Source organism: Hypanus sabinus, chromosome 8, assembly GCF_030144855.1.
Source record: "Hypanus sabinus isolate sHypSab1 chromosome 8, sHypSab1.hap1, whole genome shotgun sequence".
Taxonomy (NCBI): Eukaryota; Metazoa; Chordata; class Chondrichthyes; order Myliobatiformes; family Dasyatidae; genus Hypanus; species Hypanus sabinus.
Genome location: NC_082713.1, coordinates 172,613,304 through 172,637,901, shown reverse-complemented (window position 1 = coordinate 172,637,901; position 24,598 = coordinate 172,613,304). Strand labels below are relative to the sequence as shown.

Below are 24,598 nucleotides of genomic sequence, written 5' to 3'. Positions count from 1 at the left end.
ATTGCGGCTACAGAGAAACCATTACCTCAGCAGTGAACATTACAGAGAAGCCATTACATTAGCAGTGAATCCTTACAGTGTGTTACATTTGGTAAAAACAATCAGTGACAGTAAAAACTGTTGAGAGGATCACCAGGGTCAGACAAAGGTCCTGAAGTACTGTTGAGGATCTCTACCACCCATCCTACAATCTTCTTGACCCACTACTGTCAGGAAGGAGGTAGAGGAACATCAGGACTAGGACCGACAGACTGGGTAACAGCTTCTTCCCTCAGGCTGTGAGACTAATGAATACCCTCCCACCACCGAGGTCTCATCACTAGGACATCAAGCTGTTCACTGCTTCCATGCATTTTGAACTAATCGTACCCTGCAGGCGGCACAGCAGCAGCCTTTCAGACCTGGTGTTACTCTAACTTAATTTTAAGACACAATTAGGGTTTAGGGTAATAGACAACAGAGTGACTATCTACCATTGCCAGATATTGCTACAATACAGAGATCGCCCAAAAACAAACTTTCATGAAGATCTGCTGGTTAAATTACGCGATCTCGGCTTGCTGAGGGGACCAGGCCTACAGTCCTCGGAGTCACCTGATGCTGGTGGCCGGAGGTGGGGACATCGTAAGCGATGTGCGAGGAAGTGGAAGCGAGGCAAGCAGGCAGGGGTCCGTGCCAGGAAAAAAGCAAACCCTAGGCTCTCCCGTCCATTCTGCTCTGCAACGTCCATTCCCTGGACAATAAATTGGACTACATCTGACTCCAACAAAATATTCGGCAGGAGTGCAGAGTCTGCTGTGCGTACGTTTTCACAGAGACGTGGCTCACTGACGGAGTCCCGGACACCGCCATTCAGCTAGACGGGCTCACCTTGTTTCGAGCGGACAGAGACGCAGCTCTCTACGGTAAGACTTGCGGTGGTGGCTTGTGTGTTTACATCAATACGGAATGGTGTAAGAACTCTGTGCTGGTTTTCAGACACTGCTCATCGCTACTGGAGTTTGACTGTTTAATGCAGACCATTTTACTTACCACAGGAATTCACCACTGTCCTTATAGTCGGTGTCTACATTCCCCCCAGCGCTAATGCTAAGGAGGCACTCTGTGAACTGTATGCGGCTATTAGCGAACTACAGAATGCACACCCTGATAGACTGTTTATTGCCGCTGGAGATTTTAACCACATGAACCTTAAGTCAGTGCTCCCCAAATTCCATCAGAACATGGACTTTGCAACAAGAGGGGAGAACGTGTTGGACCTTGTTTACACAAACATCCCCACCACATACCAGGTGGTGCTCCGCCCCCACCTCAGTTACTCAGACCACATCTCTGTTATGCTAATCCCAACATACAGATCGCTCGTCAGGTGCTCCAGCCCAGTTCAGAAGCAGGAGCCATCTCTGCTCTTCAAGACTGCTTTGAGAACACTGACTGACACATGTTCAGGGAGGCTGCAACCGATGGTGACTCTACCAACTTAGAGGAGTACACAGCATCAGTGACTAGCTACATCAGCAAGTGCATCGATGACATCACTGTGTCCAAGACCATCACTACACACTCAAACCAGAAGTCACGGATGATCGTGGAGGTGCGTGCACTTTGAGGACCCGTGACTCTACCTTCAGAGCAGGCAACAAGGCAGCCCTAACAACAGCAAGAGCCAAACTGCCCCAGACCATCAGAGAGACAAAGCGTGCATACGCCAGTGAATTCACAGCCACTTCCAGGACAGCAGCGACATGCGGCGCATGTGGAAGGGCATCCAGGACATCACTAACTACAGGACAACATCACCTGACTGTGCAGGTGATGCCTCCCTCCCAGAAGTGCTGAATAACTTCTACGTTCGTTTTGAGGCAGAAAATGATGTGGCAGCAAGGAAGTCCATCCCTCCTACAAATGACCAGGTGCTGTGTCTCACTGTGGCCATTGTGAAGAAAACGCTGTGCAGGGTCAACCCACAGAAGGCTGCTGGACCAGACAATATTCCTGGTAGAGTGCTTAGAGGATGTGCAGACCAGCTAGCAGATGTTCTCACTGACATCTTCAACATCACCCTGAGCAGTGCCATCGTTCCAACGTGCTTCAAGGCCGCCACCATCGTCCCCGTGCCGAAGAAGTCTTCAGTGTCCTTCCTCAATGACTACTGTCCCATTGCACTCACATCCATCATCATGAAGTGTTTCCAGAAGCTTGTCATAAGGCACATCAAGAGCTTGCTGCCCCCTCACTGGACCCCCTGCAGTTTGTGTACCATCCCAACCATTCAACAGACGACACCATTGCCAACACCCTCCACCTGGACAAAAAAGACACGTACGTTTGAATGCTGTTCATAGACTTCAGTTCAGCATTCAACAATCATTCCTCAGAAACTGATTGGAAAGCTGAGCCTACTGGGCTTGAACACCTCCCTCTGCAACTGAATACTAGACTTCCTGACTGGGAGACCTCAGTCAGTCTGGATTGGGAGCAGCATCTCCAACACCATCACACTGAGCACGGTGGCCCCCAGGGATGTGTGCTCAGTCTACTGCTGTTCACTCTGCTGACCCACGACTGTGCTGCAACACACAGCTCGAACCACATCATCAAGTTCGCCGATGACATGACTGTGGTGGGTCTCGTCAGCAAGAACGACGAGTCAGCTTACAGAGAGGGGGTGCAGCAGCTAACGGACTGGTGCAGAGCCAACAACCTGTCTCTGAATGTGAACAAAACAAAAGAGATGGCTTTTGACTTCAGGAAGACACTGAGCAACCACTCCCCGCTGAACATCGACGGCTCCTTGGTAGAGATTGTTAAGAGCACCAAATTTCTTGGTGTTCACCTGGTGGAGAATCTCACCTAATCCTTCAACACCAGCTCCATAGCAAAGAAAGCCCAGCAGCGTCTCTACTTTCTGTGAAGGCTGAGGAAAGTCCATCTCCCAGCCCCCATCCTCATCACATTCTACAGGGGTTGTATTGAAAGCATCCTGAGCAGCTGCATCACTGCCTGGTTTGGAAATTGCACCATCTCAGATCGCAAGACCCTGCAGTGGATAGTGAGGTTAGCTGAGAAGATCATTGGGGTCTCTCTTTCGGCCATTACAGACATTTACACCACATGCTGCACCTGCAAAGCAAACAGCATTATGAAGGACCCCACGCACCCCTCATACAAACTCTTCTCCCTCCTGCCATCTGGGAAAAGGCACTGAAGCATTTGGGCTCTCACGACCAGACTATGTAACAGTGTCTTCCCCCAAGCCATCAGACTCCTCAATACCCAGCGCCTGGACTGACACCAACTTACTGCCCTCTACTGTGCCTATCGCCTTGTTTATTATTTATTGTAATGCCTGCACTGTTTTGTGCACTTTATGCAGTCCTGGGTAGGTCTGTAGTCCAGTGTAGATTTTTGTGTTGTTTTACATAGTTCAGTGTAGTTTTTGTATTGTTTCATACAGCACCATGGTCCTGAAAAACATTGTCTCATTTTTACTGTGTACTGTACCAGCAGTTATGGTTGAAATGACAATAAAAAGTGACTTGACATAGTTTATGAACTTATTCATGGTAATACTTTGGGTTATGTGCTGTGTGTGATGCACATTTTTTGGATGCACCATATTCTGGACGAATGCTGTTTTGTTTGGTGTGTGTGTGTGTGTGTGTGTGTGTGTGTGTGTGTGTGTGTGTGTGTGTGTGTGTGTGTGTGTGTGTGTGTGTGTGTGTGTGTGTGTGTGTGTGTGTGTGTGTGAGTGTGAGTGAGTGTGTGAGTGAGTGTGTGAGTGAGTGTGTGAGTGAGTGTGTGTGTGTGTGAGTGAGTGTGTGTGTGTGAGAGTGTGTGTGAGTGTCAGTGAGTGTGTGTGTGAGTGTCAGTGAGTGTGTGTGTGTGAGCGAGAGTGAATGTGTGAGTGTGTGTGAGATTCTGTGTGTGTGTGAGTGTGAGTGTGAGTGTGAGTGTGTGTGTATACACATACACTCATGAGAACAGTGGCACTTTCTCCCATAACTACTATACAGGAATCAAACCCATCAAAACAAGAGAAACTAAACAATAATTGAAGTCAGTCAGTAACGTGCAACACAAACACAAATTGAAGGTGCTTACTGTTGAGATGGCGTTAACCATGCCGTTAGTGATCTGATCCTGGCGCATGTGCTTGACAATGTCAAACTGGGCAGCTCGCTGTTTGGGAATGATCTGATCTGCAATTTTCTTCAGCTCAGAGTTGAATTTCTTGAACAGATCTTCAAAGAGTAAGGAGAGGAGCTGTTCAAGTGGGAGGCACAAGAACAGGAGTGCAGATGAATGGACAAGCCATGATAACATTCATATCAAGTCACACCTGGAAATTCAATAAACCTGGCAACAAGTTAATTCATTCACCAAGCAGCTCTATGATGGCATTTAACATGCACAATAAACAATTACACATTTTAGAGAGAAATTAGCTTCCTGATTATGCCATCATGAATTAGCTTAATGTCAGGGAATTCTAATTAGGTACCTTGAGATTCCCATGTTACTTTGAAGGCTTTTGATTGCCAATTCTTCATTCACAGAAACGAGTTGTTAAATTAAAGGCAATATGGCAGACTTAATTACATTATCAGAGTGGGTAGGATTAGACAATCTCCAAAGCCAATGTGTTATTCTTTTGTCTTTAGGGAAATCCTTTGCTTTCCAGGGAGCCCTGAATTTGGGACCGTTCCATATCTCTCACCAACAAAGCGAGAAGCATTAGGGACAAAAAGCTGGCAACAAAGAATAGGGAAATGCAGAGGAAATAATGAACACATTAAAAATACTGAATATTAAGGCGAAAGATTAAGCCGGAAAACTGGCAGGTTTTACAAACACCTCCACTGGCTCCAGGCCTGTTAATTGTCTGGTGGTTACACAGCTTAATGCTGCATGTTGGAACCTAACTGACTTAGCCGCTCCACTCTTATCTACAAGCCAACGAAGATTTAGCCTCCCTCAATCCCATGTGGTGTGGAATTAAAGCCAATTGTCTCCACAATTTTTGAACACAGCTCCTTCATTTCAGATACATGAATTATACCTCTCTCACTGGGCTATCCATCATAGGCTCACAACTTAATTTTCTGAATTACACAGGAAAACAGTTGTTTTAATTGGTCTTCAAAGTGATAGCATTACATTTTTTTACCTGCACCCAGCACAGTGTGCTAATATGGGAAACCATTTAGAAACTTAGATGGACTTCAATTTGGTGAGATTTAGAAGAAAATATTTACTCTTCTTCTTAAGATTTGTAAATTATAAAATTGAATTTTAATTTCAGAGTAAAGCAAAAGGATTCCTTCTGTCCTTTAACACCAGGGAATAAAATTTTTAAGTGATTGGAGTAAAGTATACAGAGGTATGCAAGAGGTAGATATTTTTACAGAGAGAACGATGGGTGTGTTGAATGTGCTACCAAAGGTGGTAGAGGCAGACACATTAGGAACATTTATGAGACTCTTAGATAGGCATATTGATGAAAGAAAAATGAGGGGCTATGTGTGAGGGAAGGGTTAGATTGATCTTGATCTTAGATTGAGCAGGCAGTGCTCACTGTGGGTTATAGCTCAGCAATACCTTTGATCTCACAGTCCACCCGGCCCATCAACTCCGATAGTACATGCTTCAGAGATCTTCATGAGAGGCGTACATGGAGAGCTCCAATAAAGGCCAATTGGCCCCTCATCTCCCTACAGGTACATGCTGCAGAGATCTTTATGGAGGCATTAACAGAGAGCTCTGAAATAGGCCAATTGGCCCATCATCTCCCTGCAGGTACATACTACAGAGATCGTTATGAGAGGTGCAAGTATAGTAAGTAGCCAGTATCTTTTTCCCAGGTTGAAATGTCTAATACAAGAGGACATGCATTTAAGGCGCAAGTTCAAAGGAGATATATGGAGTAAGTTTCTTTTGGCAAACACAGAATGGTGGGTGTCTGGAATATGCTGCCTGGGGTGGTGGAGGTAGATACAATAATGGTGTTTACGAGGTTCTTAGGTACATGAATGTGCAGGTAGAAGGAATTAGCTTAAAGATACATTTTTAAAAAGATTAGCTTTATTTGTCACACGTATAGCTGCAAGAAGTAGTATGTGAACCCTTTGCAGTGACCTGATTTTCGGCATTAATTACTCATAAAATGTGGTCTGATCTTCATCTGTCACAATAATAAACAAACACAATCTGCCTAAACTAATAACACAAACTATTGTACTTCTCATATCTTTAGTGAACACATTTTTAATCATTCACCATTCAGGCTGGAAAAAGTATGTGAACCCTTCTATTTAACAACTGGTAGAACCTCCTTTAGCAGCAATAACCTCCACCAAATGTTTCCTGTAGCTGCTGATCAGTCTTGCATAATGATGAGAAGGAGTTTTCCAAAAGTGTTTCAGTTTATCAATATTTCTGGGATAACTTGCATGAAATGCCCTCTTCAGGTCATGCCACAGCATCTCAATTGGAATAAGGTCTGGACTCTGACTTGGCCATTTCAAAACACAAATTTTTTTTTCTTTTTAAACCATTCTGCTGCTGATCTTGCTTTTCAGATCACTGTCTTGTTGTATCACCCAATTTCTATTAAGCTTCAGGTGACAGACCTTTACCCTGACTGTCTTGATACAATTTTGAACTCATTGTTCCCTCAGTGATTACAAGCTGTCCAGGCCTTGAGGCAGCGAAACAGCCCAAACCGTGATGCTCCCTCCACCATGCTTCACAGTTGGGATGAGGTTTAGGTGTTGGTGTGTAGTTCCCTTTTTCCTCCAAACACAGGGGTGCGCACTTCTGCCAAAAAGTTCAACTTTGTCTCATCTGACCACAGAACATTGTCCCAGAAGAAATGTGGAACATTCAGGTGGTTTTTCAAAACTTGAGACGTGCAGCAATGTTTTGTTTTGGAGAGCCGGTTCACCTGCATAGAAAGTGGGTTGCCACATAACCCTCCCCCCCCCCAGAACCGGCGATACACCCCCCCAATGTCCACAATCTGGATCAGTCTCTGTTTGGGCGGTCCGCCTCTGAGCTGCAGTGCCTAAACCTCGACCGGCTGCGCTAAGTCCACATGGGCCGGTTTGAGTTGGTCCACTGTGAAAACCTCCTCTTTCCCCCCAGTGTCCAGAATGTACTTGGACCTGTTGTTCCTGATCTCTTGGAACGGCCCCTTGTACGGCCGCTGTAGCGGTGCCCGGTGTGCGCCCCATCATACAAATACAAACTTACAGTTCTGCAGGTCTTTGGGTACACAGGTCGGGATCTGTCCGTGCTGTGAAGTTGGTACGGGGGCCAGGTTGCCGAGCCTTTCGCATAGTCTATCCAGGACTGCTGCGGGTTCTTCCTCTTGCCCCCTTGGGGCTGGTATGAACTCTCCTGGGATGACCAGGGGCATGCCGTACACCAGCTCGGCCGATGAGGTGTGTGGCCTCTTTGGGCGCTGTGTGGATTCTGAGCAAGACCCAGGGAAGCTCATCCACCCAGTTAGGTCCTTTTAGGCGGGCCATGAGAACCGACTTCAAGTGACAGTGGAAGCGTTCCACCAGTCCGTTCGACTGTGGGTGGTAGGCAGTTGTGTGGTGCAGCGGCCACTGCCGACCACAGGCTGGAGGTGAACTGGGCGCCTCTGTCAGAGGTAATGTGGGCCGGTATCCCGAAGCGTGCTACCCAGGTTGCAATCAGCGCTCGGGCGCAGGAATCTGCGGTGGTGTCGGTGAGCGGGACCGCCTCTGGCCATCTCGTGAACCGCTCTACCACAGTTAGGAGGTACCGTGCTCCTCGCGACACTGGCAGGGGCCCCACAATATCCACATGAATGTGGTTGAACCTCCGGCGGGTGGGTTTGAACTGCTGCGGCGGGGCTTTGGTGTACCGTTGCATCTTGGCTGTTTGGCACTGCGTGCACGTTTTGGTCCATTCACCGACCTGCTTGTGAAGTCCGTGCCATGCGAACTTGCTGGAGACCAGCTGGACGGTTGTCCTGATAGATGGGTGCGCCAACTTGTGTATGGAGTTGAAAACTCGCGCCGGGACGATGGGGTGAGGTTGGCCGGTAGGCACGTCACACAGGAGGGTCCTCTCACCTGGGCCTATGAGGAAGTCTTGCAGCTGCAAACCCGAGACCGCGGTCCTGTAGCTGGGCATCTCGTTGTCTGCCTGCTGCGCCTCCGCCAGTGCTGCATAGTCCACCACCAGGGACAGGGCCTGGACAGCTGGTCTGGAGAGTGTGTCCGCACAATGTTGTCCTTTCCCGAGACATACTGGATGTCCGTTGTGTACTCGGAGATGTAGGACAGATGTCGCTGCTGGCGAGCTGACCAGGGATCGGACACCTTCATGAATGCAAAGGTCAACGGTTTGTGGTCCGTGAACGCGGTGAACGGCCTGCCTTCTAAGAAGTACCTGAAATGCCAGATTGCCAGATATAGTGCCAGCAACTCCTGGTCAAAGGCGCTGTACTTGAGTTTGGGTGGTCGTAGGAGCCTGCTGAAGAACACCAGGGGTTGCCAGCACCCCTTGATGAGCTGCTCCAGCACCCCACTGACCGCTGGGTTGGATGCGTCCACTGTGAGGGCAGTTGGAACATCCGTTCTGTGGTGCACCAGCGTTGCGGCGTCTGCCAAGGCTTCCTTGGCTTTAACGAAAGCGGCCGTGGCCTCTTCTTCCCAAGTAATGTCCTTGCCTTTATCCGACATCAGGGTGTACAAAGGGCGCATGATACGGGCTGCTGAGGGGAGGAAGCAGTGGTAGAAGTTCACCATACCAACAAACTCCAGCAGGCCTTTGATCGTGTTGGGCTGGGCAAAGTAGTGGATCACGTCTACCTTGGCGGGCAGAGGTGCTGCCCTGTCTTTGGTAATCTTGTGGCACAGGAAGTCAATGGTATTGAGACCGAACTGGCATTTGGCCAGGTTGATCGTGAAGCCGAAATCACTCAGGCTGGAGTAGAGCTGGTGGAGGTGGGACAGATGCTCCTGACGACTACTGCTGGCTATAAGGATGTCATCCAAATAGATAAACGCAAAGTCCAGGTCGCGTCCCACTGCATCCATTAGCCGCTGGAACGTCTGTGCTGCATTCTTTAGGCCGAACTGCATTCAGAGGAATTCGAACAGGCCAAACGGGGTGATGAGTGCTGTTTTGGGGATGTTTTCAGGGTGCACCAGGATTTGATGGTATCCCCGGATGAGGTCTACTTTGGAAAAGATTCTTGCCCCGTGCAGGTTTGCTGCAAAGTCCTGTATGTGCGGCATGGGGTAGCGGTCTGGAGCTGTAGCCTCGTTCAGTCTGTGGTAGTCGCCGCATGGTCTCCAGCCCCTGGCTGCTTTGGGCACAATGTGCAGAGGGGAGGCCCAAGGGCTGTTGGACCGCCATACGATCCCCAATTCCTCCATTCCCTTGAACTCCTCCTTCGCCAGGTGGAACTTGCCCGGGGGGAGCCTCTGTGCGCAGCCGTGGAGTAGTGGTCCCTGGGTCGGAATGTGGTGCTGTACTCCGTGTCTGGGCATGGCTGCCATGAACTGCAGTGCCTGAACTGATGGAAAGTCCGCCAGGATTCTGGTGAATTCGTTGTCATGATGGAGTCCAGGTGTGGGGCCGGCAACTTGGCTTCACCCAGGGAGAATGTCTGGAAAGTCTCGGCATGTACCAGTTCTTTTTCCTTGCAAGTAGATCAGCAGGCTGTGAGCTCGCAAGCAGTCCGCCCCCAGGAGTGGTTGGGCCTCGGCGGCCAGTGTGAAGTCCCACGTGAACCGGCTGGTGCCGAACTGCAGCTACACTGTGCGGGTGCCGTAGGTCCGTATTGTGCTGCCGTTTACAGCCCTCAGGGTGGGTCCTGGCTCCCTGTTGCGGTGTCGTACCCCGTTGGGGGTAAGACGCTGATTTCCACTCTGGTGTCGACGAAGAAGTGGCGTCCCGACTGTTTGTCCCAGACGTACAAGAGGGTGTCCTGGTGGCCAGCCGCCATAGTCATTAGCGGCAGCTGGCCATGGTGTTTCCCGGGAACTTGCAGGGCAGGTGACAACAGCGGGCTTCTGTGCCCCACCGCTGGTGGTAGAAACACCACAGTTCACTGTCCTCCTCACTCCTGCCTCTGGGTTGTGGGCGCTCTGTTGCCAGGCCTGGTCTGGTCTGCTGTTGGGCGCGTGGCTTGGTAATCTGTCCGATGGACACCCCTCTCTCCCTCTTGGCTTTTCACAGCACATCTGCCCGGGCTGCCACCTTCAGGGGGTCACTGAAATCTGCGTCAGCCAGTAGCAGATGTATGTCCTCGGGCAGTTGCTCTAGGAACGCCTGCTCAAACATGAGGCAGGGCTTGTGTCCTTCAGCCAGGGCCAGCATCTCGTTTATCAATGCTGACGGCAGCCCGTCTCCAAAACCGTTCAGGTGCAGTAAGTGGGCACCTCGCTCACACCGTGAGAGGCCAAAGGTCTTTGTGAGCAGCGCTTTAAATGCTGCATATTTGCCTTCTTCCAGGGGTGACTGTATGAAATCCTCAACCTGGGTGGCTGTCTCCTAGTCAAGGGAGCTCACCACGTAATAGTAACTCATGGAATCAGAAGATATCTGCCGAATCTGGAACTGGGCTTCTGCTTGGTCAAACCACACGTGTGGTCGCAGCGTCCAGAAAATTGGCAGTTTTAGCGAAACTGCGTGAACAGATGAAGAGTTGATCATCTTTGGTCCAAATCCCGTGTGGACCATCGGGGTCACCAATATAGCGATGTACTATACACAGAGCTAAAAATAACGACACGCAGTCTGTAAGTTGCACTCTAGACTAGCTTATTCAAACTTCGCGGCACTGGCTTTTTATGCAGTTCCATTCCCGCCCTCTCCAGGCGGAAATAACATCAGAGGTGCAATACAAAAGTCTCTTCCCGCGTGCGGGCTTTCTCCCCTTGCTGGTGAAGAAGAAGGCCTTGTGCCATTTTGGGGCTGGCCTCTCTGCCGACGCGCATGCCATTTTGTGAGCCAGTTTGCCTGCGTAGAAAGTGGGTTGCCACAAGACCACATTCTATGAGTAATTAATGCAGAAAACTAGGTAATTGCAAAGGGTTCACAAACCTTTTCTTGCAAATGTACATCGAAACATACAGTGAAATAATTCATTAATGTCTTCCACCAACACAGCCCAGGGATGCGATGGGGGCAGCTGCAAGTGTCACCATGCCTCCAGTGCCAAATTAGCAGGTCCACAATTTACTGAAGTGCAGTGAACACCACCATGCTCCTCCTTCTACACAGCCCAGCGTTCTGACATCTCCAATTCCTTCCTCCCTTTTCCTCTTTCAAAGGAGATTGACGTGGAAAATTGCCAAAGGAGGGATAAAATGACAAAGTTGGAGATAGAGAGACATCATGTGTACCTGTCCAGCCAGCTCCAGACGCTTGTTACCATAATAATCTCTGTCGTCTACTTTGTTGGCTCCTTGTGCTAAAATCACCCTCCGAACCATAACTGCGGTGTAGATACACTTGGCACGGAAGTTGAATTCTTTAACCTGCAGATGAGGAACACAAGTTTTTAATGACTGTCCCCTTTACTCCTCCAGTTAGACCCATTTCTCTGCCCTTTCAGAGGTTAGAGATATCTTTAGTTGTCACATGTACATTGAAGCAAACAGTGAAATACGTTGTTTGTGTCAACGGCCAACACAATCTGAGGCTGTGGTGGGGGCAGCCAGCAAATGTCATTACGCTTACTGACCTTAATCTGAACGCCTCTGGACAGTGGGAAGAAACCAGAGCAGCCAGAAGAAACCCACATGGTCACAGGGAGAATGCACAAACTGCTCAGAGACAGCGGTGGGAATTGAACCCCAATCACTGGTGCAGTAAAGCTTTAAGCTCACTGCTATGCTACTGCACTTTACCCACAGCTCGGCCACCTCTGCCATCTGAACTGACATGCACTGCTCTTCCCATCACTGCAGAGATTATAACATCACTCTGTGTACAGGAACCATGTCCTTTCCATTCTGAAGCTGTGAACTGACTTGCACTGTTCTTCTGGTCAGTGGTAGAGATTACAATATCACCCCATGTACAGGAATCATGTCCCTTCCATTATCTGACATGTCACTTTAACTCTGCTTCCATTTGTTTGCAACCCCAGAGCAGTGATATCAATTCTCTTGTGTGATTCTATCAAATCACGGGAGTAGGGGCGACGTGGTAGCGAAGCAGTTAGTATGATGCTATTACAGCTTAGGGGATTGGAGATTGGAGTTCAAATCTGGCATCCCCTATAATCAAGTTTACGTGTTCCTTTCCGTATACATTAGGGTTTCCTCCAGCTGCTCCAGTTTCCTCCCACAGTCCAAAGATTGGTTACTATGTTAATTGGTCATTGTAAATTGTCCTGTGATTAGGCTAGTGTTGAATAGGTGGGTTGCTGTGTGACACGGCTAGTTGGGCTGGAAAGCTCTGGTCCATGCTGTATTGTTAATTAAAAATAAATTTTTAAAATTCCTGTTTTGTCTAAATTGAGAAATGTTAACTAGAGTCAGGATAAACGTCCTCTTCTGTTCTACATTGTTTTACATTTTCTTGGACATACCAGAAATATTATACGGTCCTGTTCCGGAGCAAGGCTTGAGCTTACAGTATTCTGGCATGCTCATAAGAATGTCACAGTGAACCAGGCTGTTCTACTCAGTGCACAGTCCCAACAACAGCAAAATCATGCTTATACTCAGAATAAAAATATTAAACACAAGATGCTAGAGGAACTGAGCAGGTCAGATAGCATCTATGGAAATAAGTGAACATTTCAGCCCGAGACCCTTCATCAGGGCTGGAAAGGAAGAGGATCAGAAGCCAGAATAAGTGTGGTGTGAGGGGGATGGGGATGGGGAGAGGTACAAGCTGACAGGTGACAGGTCAGCAACACACACAAAATGCTGGAGGAACTCAGCAGGCCAGGTGGCATCAATGGGAAAAAGTACAGTTGCCGTTTCGAGCTGAAACCCTTCGAAATCCTGCCGAAGTTGAGGAGAATGGACCATAAGAGCAAAGGAAGGAGGAGATGATGGGTAGGTGAGGAGAAGAGAAGGAGTAAGACAGTAACCAGAATGGGGAATGGAAAAGTCAGAAGAGGGAAGGGTGAGAAATTACTGGAAGTTAGAAGAATTGATGTTCAAATATTAAGGACTTTGCACAGGACACATGAACGATTGTTGATTTTAATCTGTATACTGTACAGGGGGTGGGGGTAAGAGAGAAGGATTATCTCATGTACCACAGGATCCGGTTTTCATACCGGGATTACACACACAGACTGTGTTGCCAGTGAAATGGTTGCTGTGTGAATGTGCAAACAGATATTCAGCGTTAACAATGGGCTGTGAAAGGGCTGAATCACTGCTCCTGCCCACATAAGATGCTGACACCTGATTCTGTTCACAATGAGCTGAAGCAAGCTTGTGTACATGTCAGGCAGCAGGCACGGGACTTCAGCCAGCTCAATCTTTTCTTTTACATTCAATTCTGGACCCCATTTTTTTAAAAACAAGACTCTGAAGTTTCCAGTCACAAATAGAACAGAGAACATTACAGAGCAATGCATACTCAATGCTGGAGGGAGGATCTCAGCAGGTCAGTCAGTATCTATGGAAATGATTCAACAGCCGGCGCTTTGGCCTGAGACCCTTCATCAAGACTGGAAGGGAAGGGGGAAGAATGCCAGAATAAGAAGATGGGGATGGGAGGGGAAGGAGGGCAATCTAGAAGTGATAGGTGAGGCAGGGAGGTGATAAATAGGTGACGAATCTCTGGAGAAGAAGGAACGTTATAGGAGAGGAGAGCAGACCATAGGAGAAGGGGAAGGACGAGGATAGGCAGGGAAGGAGAGGTAGAACATTACAGCCCAGTACTGGCTCTTTGACCCACAATGTTGTGCCAACTTTTTCACCTACTTTAAAATCAATATAACCCTTCCCTCCCAAATAAACATCTATATGCCTTTCTAAGGGTTTCTTAAATGGCCTTATTGCATCTGCCTGTACTATCACCTCTGGCAGCACGATCCACACACCCAACAGAGGAACTCAACAGGTGAAGCAACATCTATAAAGAACCAACGTTTGGGCTGAGATTTCAGCTCTTTATTCCCCTCCATAGAAGCTAACTGACCTGCTGAGTTCCTCCAGCATTTTGTGTGTGTTACTTTGAATTTCAACCTGCAGAATGAATCTCTTGTGTTTAGGAAGGGTGGGAGATTACACAAGTTAGTGTTGTGAAGTCTAGGAGGAAATAAACAGATAAAGTGTTCAGCAGCAATTCATTTGCACTGAGAACACCAAGGGAAGAAGTTGAAGATGATTGACCACTGTCTAAACGGACAATTGAAGACAAATCCCCACTGTCTAATAGGCCACTGACTTCATGAAGTTTCAGGTAATACAAAAATACTTCCAAAGGAGTTAACGGAAACTTATTGATTTCTTTTCACAGTCATGGCCTGGCGCACGAACTTTTTTTTTTGAAACTGGTTAACTGGATTCCAGTGTTGATTGGCGAAAGAATGGGTTACTATGGGGATGCAAGTTGCTTTGCGGAATTGTCCGCAATGTGCAATGAAAACAGCTGCTGGACTTTAAACATCGAAAAGCCTTTGTTTTGCTTGTACAAGGAAATAAAATAGCTCAATAAAAAAAAACATGACATGTACTGACCAATGTAACCATTTACAACAGAGAGAAAGAAATATGGACATATTGACTGAGAGGGAATATCACAAGAGACTTGCAAAAGTGGAAGCTGGAGATTAAGATAAGGCTGAATGAGAGGGCGAGGATAATCAGAACTTCTTTAGGTATTTATTCGAAAGAGGATTTATCAAGTGGATTGGAGGGATGCTGGTTATTTAAGCAACGTTTTGTACACCAACTAAATTGAGTATGTTATTAAAGCATGTGGTAATGAGATCAAAAGTGCTTAAACACCATTTCTGTAATATTAACCACTACAGACATCAAATTTATCCTTAATTAACTGAATTTACAATCAGAATCAGATTTAATATGGCTGGCATACAGTTTGTCATGAAATTTGTTATTTTGCAGCAGTACAGTACATAATAATAAACTATAAATGACAATAACAAATAACTAAATATAAAATTAAGTAAGTAATGCATAACAACAGCAAAAAAGAAAAATAATTAGTGAGGTGTTGTAGTGTTCATGGACTGTCCAGAGACCTGACGGCAGAGGGGAAGAAGCTGTTTCTGAAACACCGAGTAAGTGAGTGTATGGAGAAGTACGCGACAGGAACAAGGGGAATATGTTTCAATCAGAACAATGTGAAAATACGGCTGGTAACAAAGAGATTAGTGCATTGGGTGATCTCTTTCCCCTGCTGCAACAAACCTGAAAAGTGTTGACAGAATCAGAAAATGGCCAAGATGAGGCCAGTTTCAGGCTGGAGGTGTAACACCTCATATTCTGTCCAGGTAGCCTTTAACCTGATGGTATGAACATCAATCTCCATAACTATCAGTAATTTTTTCCCCACCCACTTCCCACTTCTTCAATTCCTCCTCTGGCTTCCTAACTCTTCTCCTCATCTGCCTATCACCTCCCCCTGGTTACCCTCTAATGGCCCTTTCTCCCATACTCCACTCTCCTCTCCTATCAGATTCCTCCTTCTCTAGCTCTTTGCTTTTCCAATAAGATCAAAAGACATAGGAGCAGAATTATGCCATTCAGCCCATTGAGTATGCTCCACTATTCCATCATGGCTGATTTATTATCTCTCTAAACCACATTCTCCTGCCCTGACCTTTGACAACCTGATTAATCAAGAACCTATAAACCTCCACCTTAAATACATGCAATGACTGGGCCTGCACATCTGTCTGTTGCAATTAATTCCAAAGATTCACCATCCTTTGGGTAAAGAAATTTTTCCTCATCTCTGTTCTAAAAGGATACTCCTCTATTCTGAGGCTGTGCCCTCTGGTCGTAGTCTCCCTCACTAAAGGAAACATCTTCTCCACATCCACACTATCGAGGCCTTTCAATATTCAAGGTTTCAATGAGATCCTCCCTCATTCTTCTAATCTCCAATGAGTACAGATGCAGAAACATCAAACGCTCCTCATACGATAACCCTTTCATTCCTGGGATCATTTTAGTGAACCTGCTCTGAACCCTCTCCAATACCAGCACATCTTTTCCTAGACAAGGAGCCCAAAACCGCTCAAATATTCCAAGTTCGGTCTGACTAATGCTAACATTGCATTTGCCTTCCTCACCACCGACTCAACCTGCAAATTAACCTTTAGGGAATCCTGCACGAGGACTCCCAAGCTTGTCTGCAACTTCCGTCATCTCCAATGCAGTCCCACTACCAAGCACATCTTTCCCTTCCGCCCCCATTTTCTGCTTTCTGCAGGGATCGCTCCCTACATGACTCCCTGGTCCATTTGCTCTCCCATTGATCTTCTTCCTGCCACTTATTCTTTGGGGCCTTGAATGGTGGTGAGGGAGCAAGTGCCACACCTGCCCCTACACCTCCTCCCTCACCACCATTCAAGGCCCCAAACAGTCCTTCCAGATGAGGCAACACTTCACTTGTGAGTCTGTTGGGGTCATCCACTGTATCTGGTTCTCCCAGTATGGCCTCCTGTATATCGGCAAGATTCGACGTCGATTGGGAGACAATTTCTCTGAGCACCTACGCTCCATCTCCCATAGGCAACCTATTTCAATTCTACTTCTCATTCCTATTTCAACACGTCAGTCCATGACCTCCTCTACTGCCACGATGAGGCCACACTCAGGTTGGAGGAGCAACACCTTAAATTCTGACTAGGTAGCCTCCAACCAAGTAGCCTGAGCATCGATTTCTCAAACTTCCAATAACTGCTTCCCGCTCTCTCCTTCACCATTCCCATTTCCCTCTCTCAACTTATCTCCTTACCTGCCCATCACCTCCCTCTGGTGCTCCTCCCCCTTCCCTTTCTTCTATGGCCTTCAGTCCCCTCCTATCAGATTCCCCCTTCTCCAGCCCTTTATCTCTTTTCACCATCAACTTCCCAGCTCTTTCCTCCAACCCCCTCCCCTGATTTCACCCATTGCCTACTATCTTGTACTTCTTCCTCTCCTTCCCCCACCTTCTTACTCTGACTTCTAATCTCTTTTTTCCCCAGTTCTGATGAAGGGTCTCAGCCCACAAGGTTGACTCTACTCTTTTCCATAGATGCTGCCTGGCCTGCTGAGTTCCTCCAGCATTTTGTGTGTTACTCCCCAGTCTATTTGCATCTCTGATTTTTTAATTTTCTCCCCAGTTAGAAAATAGGCCAAGGCTTTATTCCTTCTGCCAAGGTGCATGATTATGCATCTCCCAACTCAATATTCCATCTGCCGCTTCTTTGCCTATTCCCCCAATTTCTCTGATGCCTTCTGCAGACACCTTGCTTCTTTAACACTACCTGCTCCTTCACCTATCGTCATATCATCCGCAGACTTATCCACAAAGCCTTCAATTCCATCATCCAAAATCACTGATATATAATGTGAAAAGAAGTGGTCTCAACACTGACCCCTATGGCACATCACTAGTAGGTCCCCTTTATCCCATTCTTTGCTTCCTGCCAGTCCACCAATCTTCTATCCATGCTAGTACCTTTCCTGTGGTACCATGAGCTCTTATCTTGTTAAGCAGCCTCATGTGTGGCACCTTGTCAAATGTCTTCTGAAAATCCAAATAAACAACATCCACGGACTCTTCTTTGTCTATCTGCTTGTTATTACCTTAAAGAAGTCCAACAGATTTGTCAGGCAAGATTTCCCCTTAAGGAAACCATACTGACTTTGGCTTATTTTATCACATGCCTCCAAGTATTCCAAAACCTCATCCTTAATAATAGACACAAACATACTTCCTATCACTGAAGTCAGGCTTACTGGTCTATAATTTACTGTCTTATGCCTCTCTCCCTTCTTGAAAATAGGTGACATCTGCAATTTTCTCCATTCTTTCTCTCTTTCACCATTCTGGTTCCCATTATACCCTTCCTCTTCTCCTCACCTGCCTATCGCCTCCTCCTGATGCCCCTCTACCTGCCCTTTCTCCCATGTTTCACTCTTCTCCTAACAGATTCCTTCATCTTCAGCCCTTTGCCTTTTCCACCCAGCTTCTCACTTCATCCCCCCTCCCACACAAACCTGGCTTCATCTATCACCTTCTGGCTTGCCCTCCTTCCCTTCCTCACTTTCTTATTCTAGCTTCTACCCCCTTCAATTTTAGTCCTAATGAAGGATCTTGGCCTGAACTGTTGACTCTTTATTCCTCTTCACAGATGCTGCCTGATGTACTGAGTTTCGCCAGCTTTTTGTGTGCGTGTTGCACTGGATTTCCAGTAACTGCAAAATCCACAGTGTAAATGAATCCACTTATAAGTATAATGTCACCACATCAAACTTGAATTGTTAGAATAGAGATGAGGAGGAATCTCTTTAGCTAGAGGGTGGTAGATCTGTGGAGGCCAAGTTATGGAGTATATTTAAGACTGTAAGACAAAGGAACAGAATTAGGACATTTGGGCCTTCATTCAAGATCTAAGATTGCTTAATGCCATTTCCAGTACATAAGGATAAAGGGGAACAAAATAATTGTTACTCTGAACGAAAAAGAAGCAGAGCAAAAAAGAAACACAATAAGATAAAGAACACAGTAATAAAAAAACATAATATCAATAGGTAAGATAGCTTATATATATAGATTGATTGTATGCCCCATAAAATTCCATCATGACATGATTCATTATCCCCCTCAACCCCATTTTCTTGCCTTCTCACCTCTTTAAAGTGGAGGTTGATAGGTTCTTGATTAGTCAGGGCATCAAAGATTACAGGGAGAAGGCAGGGGAAGGGCTTTGGCAGGGATAATGAACAGTCATGATGGAATGAAGGTAGAGAGTTAATGGGCTAAATGCCCTAACTCTGCTCCTATGTTATGAATAGAGCCACCAGTTAAATCCAGCACAGGTTTTATTTAATTATAAATACAGAAACTGTCAAGTAGTCACCACCCTATTAAACCAACAAGAGGTGCAGTCTATATCTGGAGAACATGCCTGGCCATTTGCCATCCACATGGAAATCTTTGACAAACATAACACTTATAACCTGTTAAAATTACTGCATAGTTACACAAATACATGTACACTGCTCATTCAAAAGCTTTAGTCAGTGTCAGGACATGACTGATCCAATTACAGATGTTTGGGGCTCAGCAGGCAAGGCAGCATCTATGGGAAACGGTATAGTCAACATTTTGAGCTGAGATCCTTTAACAGGGCTGAAGAAAGAGATAAGGAGTGAGAAGGTGGGGAGGGAAAGGAGGAAACACACGGTGATAGGTGAAACTGGGGGGGGGGGGAAGCAGAGAGATGGGAAGTTGACGATGATAGAGACACAGGTTTGGAGAAGGGGAAATCTGATAGGAGAGGACAGAAGACCATGGAAGAAAGAAAAGGGGGAGGAGCACCAGAGGGAGGTGATGGGCAGGCAAGGAGATAAGGTGAAAGAGGGAAATGGGAATGGAGAATGGTAAAAGGGGGAGCATTACTGGAAGTTTGAGAAATCGATGTTCATACCGTTAGGTTGGAGGCTACTCAGATGGAATACAAGTTGTTGTTGTTGCTCCTCCACCAAATGTGGCCTCATTGCGATAGTAAAGGAGGCCATGGACTGACATGTCAGAATGGGAATGGGATGTGGAATTAAAATGGATAGCCACTGGGAGATCATTCACCGTTTCCTCTTTCACCTTATCTTCTTACCTGCTCATCCCCTCCCTCTGGTGCTCCTCCTCCTTTCTTCCTTTCATTGCCTTCTATCCTCCTATTAGATTTCCCCTTCTCCTGCCTCGTATCTCTTTCATCACCAACTTCCCAGCTCTTTACCTCCACCACCACCCCCCATTTCACCTTGCATTTCTTCCTCCCCTATCCCCACCTTCTAACTCTGACACCTCATCTTTTTTAGCTTTGATGAAGGCTCTCTGTGAATGTGTGGGTTTTCGCTGGACTAAAAAGACCACATACAAAGACACGGTTAGTAGGTTAATTATTCTGTGATTAGGCTAGGTTTCTGGGTGCGGCAGCTCGCTGGGCCGGAAAGGCCTGTTTTGTACTGTAACTAAGTAAAACAAATAAAAGGTCTTTTTCCTGGGTCTCTGCTGTAGTTTGCAATTTCCCCTTCTGTACAAGTCCCAAGAAACAGTTCATTTTCCAAATGCCTTGAAAAGCATCGTGGATTGAACTTTCTTTCCTGCAAAATTATTGATTATTGGAAGCAGACTGACCATTTGTGCAAGAGTACCTGCTATTCCACTTGTGTGACCTACAACCCAGTTTTCCCTGCCTTCCTACCTGTGCAGTTTGGTTCCTTCTGCCCTTGGTCTCTGTTTCCATCCAATTCCTCCCACTGTTACTGAGATTCATTACTCCCATTGGCTTCAATCTGTCCATCACCCACACCTCTATCCATCAGGGCTTCTTCTCCCCTGCCTTACCCTTCTCATCTGCTCCACCACCAATTCCCATCTCTCACCATTCTTCCCCTCTCAGTTTCACTTATCAGCTTTCTCCATTCATCACCATTATCTGACTCCGTCTGCCCCAATATCTTCCTTGTCTGTTTCTTTTTTATGGCCTGGAGAGTGAGTGTCCATCATTGGAGACCCCCACCTCCAAGGTCATGATCTCTTCTCGCTGCTATCCAGAAGTAAGTACAGGAGCCTAAGGACTCAAACCACTAGGTTCAGGAACAGTTATTACCTCTCAATCATCAGGCTCTTGAACCAGAGGGGATAATTTCACTCACCACATTACTGAACTGATCCCACTGCCTATGGACTCATTTTCAGGATTTATCTTATGTTCTCGATGTTTATTGCTTATTTATTTATGTAACACCCTGGTTGAGATTTTTACCGAAATGCTGTAGGTATTTCATTTTAGCAGTTCTGTAAGAGCAGTCCGTTCTGCTTTGAGCATGTTTGGGTTTGAGCTAAAGATAAGGGGTTGTGATGTCTATGCTTAGGAATGTCATCCAATCAGGATGGTGGAATTGGGAGAAGGTTCTAGAGAATGCTGGGCAGAAAGGATTTTGTGACGGACACTGGTGTGGATCGAGGTCCTTCTGGCGGGAGCTGGGAAAAGACAGGAAGGAAGAAGGCTGAGGATGCCGTCCCTGTTGCAAAAGTTGTTTTGTGCAGATGAATGGCTTCAAGGAGGAAGGACCAATAATCCCGTGGGAGAGCCCGTTTGTTCGAGATGGATTTTGAGCAACATTCAGAAGGTGGTGTGGACTTTCCCGCAGACCATGGATCTAGCATGTGAGTTAAAGACAACTTTGAGATGAGTTCCATTCGGACCGGGTTCACTGTAATGGACCCTTTTTATTCTTTCTTTTCTTTTTCCTACTAACTGATAAAACTAAAATTTGTAAATATACTATTTTATAATTGCCTGCAGCATGCAATCTGTTATTTATTGCTGACTGGAGATTGCATGGGGGCAGTAATTACTCAGTATTCATATAGATCAGGGTTTGGGTGGGCAAGACATCCTAACCTCACAGGTTTGGCGGGACCCGAGTCACATTGACCCTAGACGTATGGAGTCTGAGAATGGTGGTTTTCTCACCGCTGAGTCCGGTGGCTGTTAGTGAGGGGCTAACGAGTCACAGCTCTAGAGACGTCTGGTAAAAAGAGGTTTAATTTATTATTATTGTTTTGTTTCTTTGTATTACTGTGAATGTCTGCAAAAAACCAAAATCTTGGGATTTTATATGGTAACATAAATATACTTCGATAACAAATTTCTTTTGAACCCACTACCCACCTACCTCCAACTGGTCTACCTGCCTATCACCCCACTGTCCTCATCTGGTTCCACCTACCAGCCCTTGTCTCAGCTTCCCTCTCCCCCCACGCTCACTGTGCAGGCCTTAAGCCAAAACAGGTGCTGCCTGAGTTCCCCCTTTCTCGCTCCATGTTTCAGAATCTATAGTCCCTTGTGTCTTCACTAAAACTGTCCGCGTAAATACAGGATATGTTTTAGGCACAGGGTGATATGGAGGTGTACGTCTCCACAGGCTGCTGCAATCTTTTGTCTCCACCTGGGCTGCACTAGTTATGATGCACAATCTACCCCCTGTGCATCACTTCCCACTGTTTACCACCTTCCTGTTTGGTTCTATCTTATGCATTTATCCAGCTTTCCTTTAAATAACCAGCAGCTCCTTCAACCTCTCCCTGTGGGACCAATTTTCACACCCTCACTTTATCCCGTAAACCCCTTCCTTTCAATCCTGCTGAAGAGTCTCAGCCCGAAACATTGACTCTTTACTCCCCTCAGTATGTGACCATAAAACGTTGGTGCAGAAATAGCCATTTGGCCCATGGGTCTGCTCTTCCATTCCATCATGGCTGATTTATTATCCCTCTCAATCCCACTCTCCTGCCTTCTACTCGTAATCTTTGATGCCCTTACTTACTTTAAAGCAGAGGTACTTACCAGCACCTCTGCTTTAAATATACCCCAAAACTTGGACTCCATGGCCATTTGTTGCAATGAATTCCACAGATTCACCACTCTCTGGCTAAAAAAATCCCTGTCCATTTCTATTCTAAATAAACGTCACTGTATTCTGAGACTGTGCCCTCTGGTCCTATACTCCTCCACTAAAGGAAAGATCCTCTCTATCTAGGCATTTCAATATTCGCTCAATCCGAATGTTTTAAATTGCAGTGAGGAGAGGTCCAGAATCAAGTGCTCCTTGTACATTAATCCTTTCATTCCCAGAATTATTCTCATGAATCCCCTCAAGATCTTCTCCAATGCCAGCGCATCCTTTCTTAGATAAAGAGCCAGAAACTGCTCACAATACTCCATGTGGTGCGACCAAAGCTTTATAAAGCCTTCAGCATTACATCCTTGCATTTGTATTCTAGTCCTCTCGGAATGAATGCTAAGATTGCATTTGGTTTCCTCACCACTGACTCACCCTGCTAGTTAACTTTAAGGGAATCCTGCACAAGGACTCTCAAGTCCCTTTGCACCCCTCATTTTTTAAATTTTATTCCTGTTTAGAAAATAGTCTACACCTTCTACCACTTCTTTGTCTATGCTTCTAAACTGTCCAAGTCCTTTTTTAGACTCCCTGCCCCTCCACATAACTTTCTATTGTTGGAAAACCTGACCACAAATCCATCAATTCTGTCATCCAAATCACAAGATAACAAGACAAAGGAGCAGAAGTAGGCCATTTGGCCCATCGAGTCCACTCTGCCACTCCACCATGAGCTAAAGTATTCTCCCATCTAGTTCCAATTTCCGGCTTTTTCCCCATATCCCTTGATATCCTGACTAATTAGATACCTATCAATCTCCTCCTTAAATACCTTCAATGATCTGGCCTCCACAGCTGTATGTGGCAACGAATTCCATAAATCTATGACCCTATGGTTAAAAAAAAACTTCTCCTCATCTGTTTTAAATGGGTATCCTCTAATTCTAAGACTGTGGCCTCTTGTCCTGGACTCACCCACCAAGGGAAACAGCCTTTCCACATCTACTCTGTCCAACCCTCTCAACATTCGAAATGTTTCTATGAGATCTCCTCTCATTCTTCTATACTCTAATGAATATAGTCCAAGAGCTGACAAGTGTTCCTCATATGTTAGCCCCTGCATTCCAGGAATCATCCTTGTAAATCTTCTCTGAACCTTCTCCAATATCAGTACATCCCTTTTAAGATAGGGAGCCCAAAACTGTACACAGTATTCCAAATGAGGTCTCACCAGTGCCCCATAAAGCCTCATCAAAATCTCGTTAATCTTATACACTATTCCTCTTGAAATGAATAGCATGCCAACATAGCATTCGCTTTCCTTACTGCCGATCCAATCTGGTGGTTAACCTTTAGGGTACCCAGCATGAGGACCCCCAAGTCCCTTTGCATTTCCGATTTTTGAATTTTCTCCCCATCTAAATAATAATCTGCCCGATTATCTCTTCTTCCAAAATATACAACTGTACATTTATCAACAGTGTATCTCATCTGCCATTTCTTTGCCCATTCTCCTAAAGTGACCAAATCTCTCTGCAACCTTTCCGTTTCTTCAACACTTCCTGCTCTTCCACCTATCTTGGTGTCATCCTCAAACTTAGCCACAAAACCATTTAATCCATAATCTAAGTCATCGATATACAGTGTAAAAAGAAGCGGCCCCAACACTTACCCCTGCGGAACACCACTAGTAACCGGCAACTAACCAGAATAGGATCCCTTTATTGATCATTGATCTGTAATGTGAAAAGAAACAGTCACAACACCGACTCCCATGGAACACCATGAGTCACTGGCAGCCAACCAGAATCCTTTATACCAACTCGTTTCCTCCTGCCAGTCAGCCAATCTTCTATTCACGCCAAGATTTTCCTGTAATACCATGGGCTCTTATCTTGAAGATAATTCTGAAATTCCAAGTAAACAACACCCAGTGACTCTCCTTTGCTGCCTACCTTGATGAGTTCCTCCAGCATTTTGCA

At 46.2% G+C, this 24,598-nt stretch overlaps 1 protein-coding gene across 4 annotated transcripts in view; it reads right to left on the bottom strand.

Moving 5' to 3' along the window:
- The window catches only part of polr3b (polymerase (RNA) III (DNA directed) polypeptide B), a 152,465-nt gene that overhangs the window by 81,125 nt on the left and 46,742 nt on the right, over positions 1–24,598 (bottom strand). For 3 of the 4 annotated variants that reach the window (XM_059978574.1, XM_059978577.1, XM_059978576.1), the window contains 2 exons: positions 11,394–11,528; positions 4,105–4,266 (listed from right to left, as the gene is read on the bottom strand). In XM_059978574.1, the coding sequence (XP_059834557.1) occupies positions 4,105–4,266; positions 11,394–11,528 (297 nt within the window). The remainder of the gene's footprint in view (positions 1–4,104; positions 4,267–11,393; positions 11,529–24,598) is intronic. The other variant, XM_059978575.1, reaches the window with a different exon arrangement.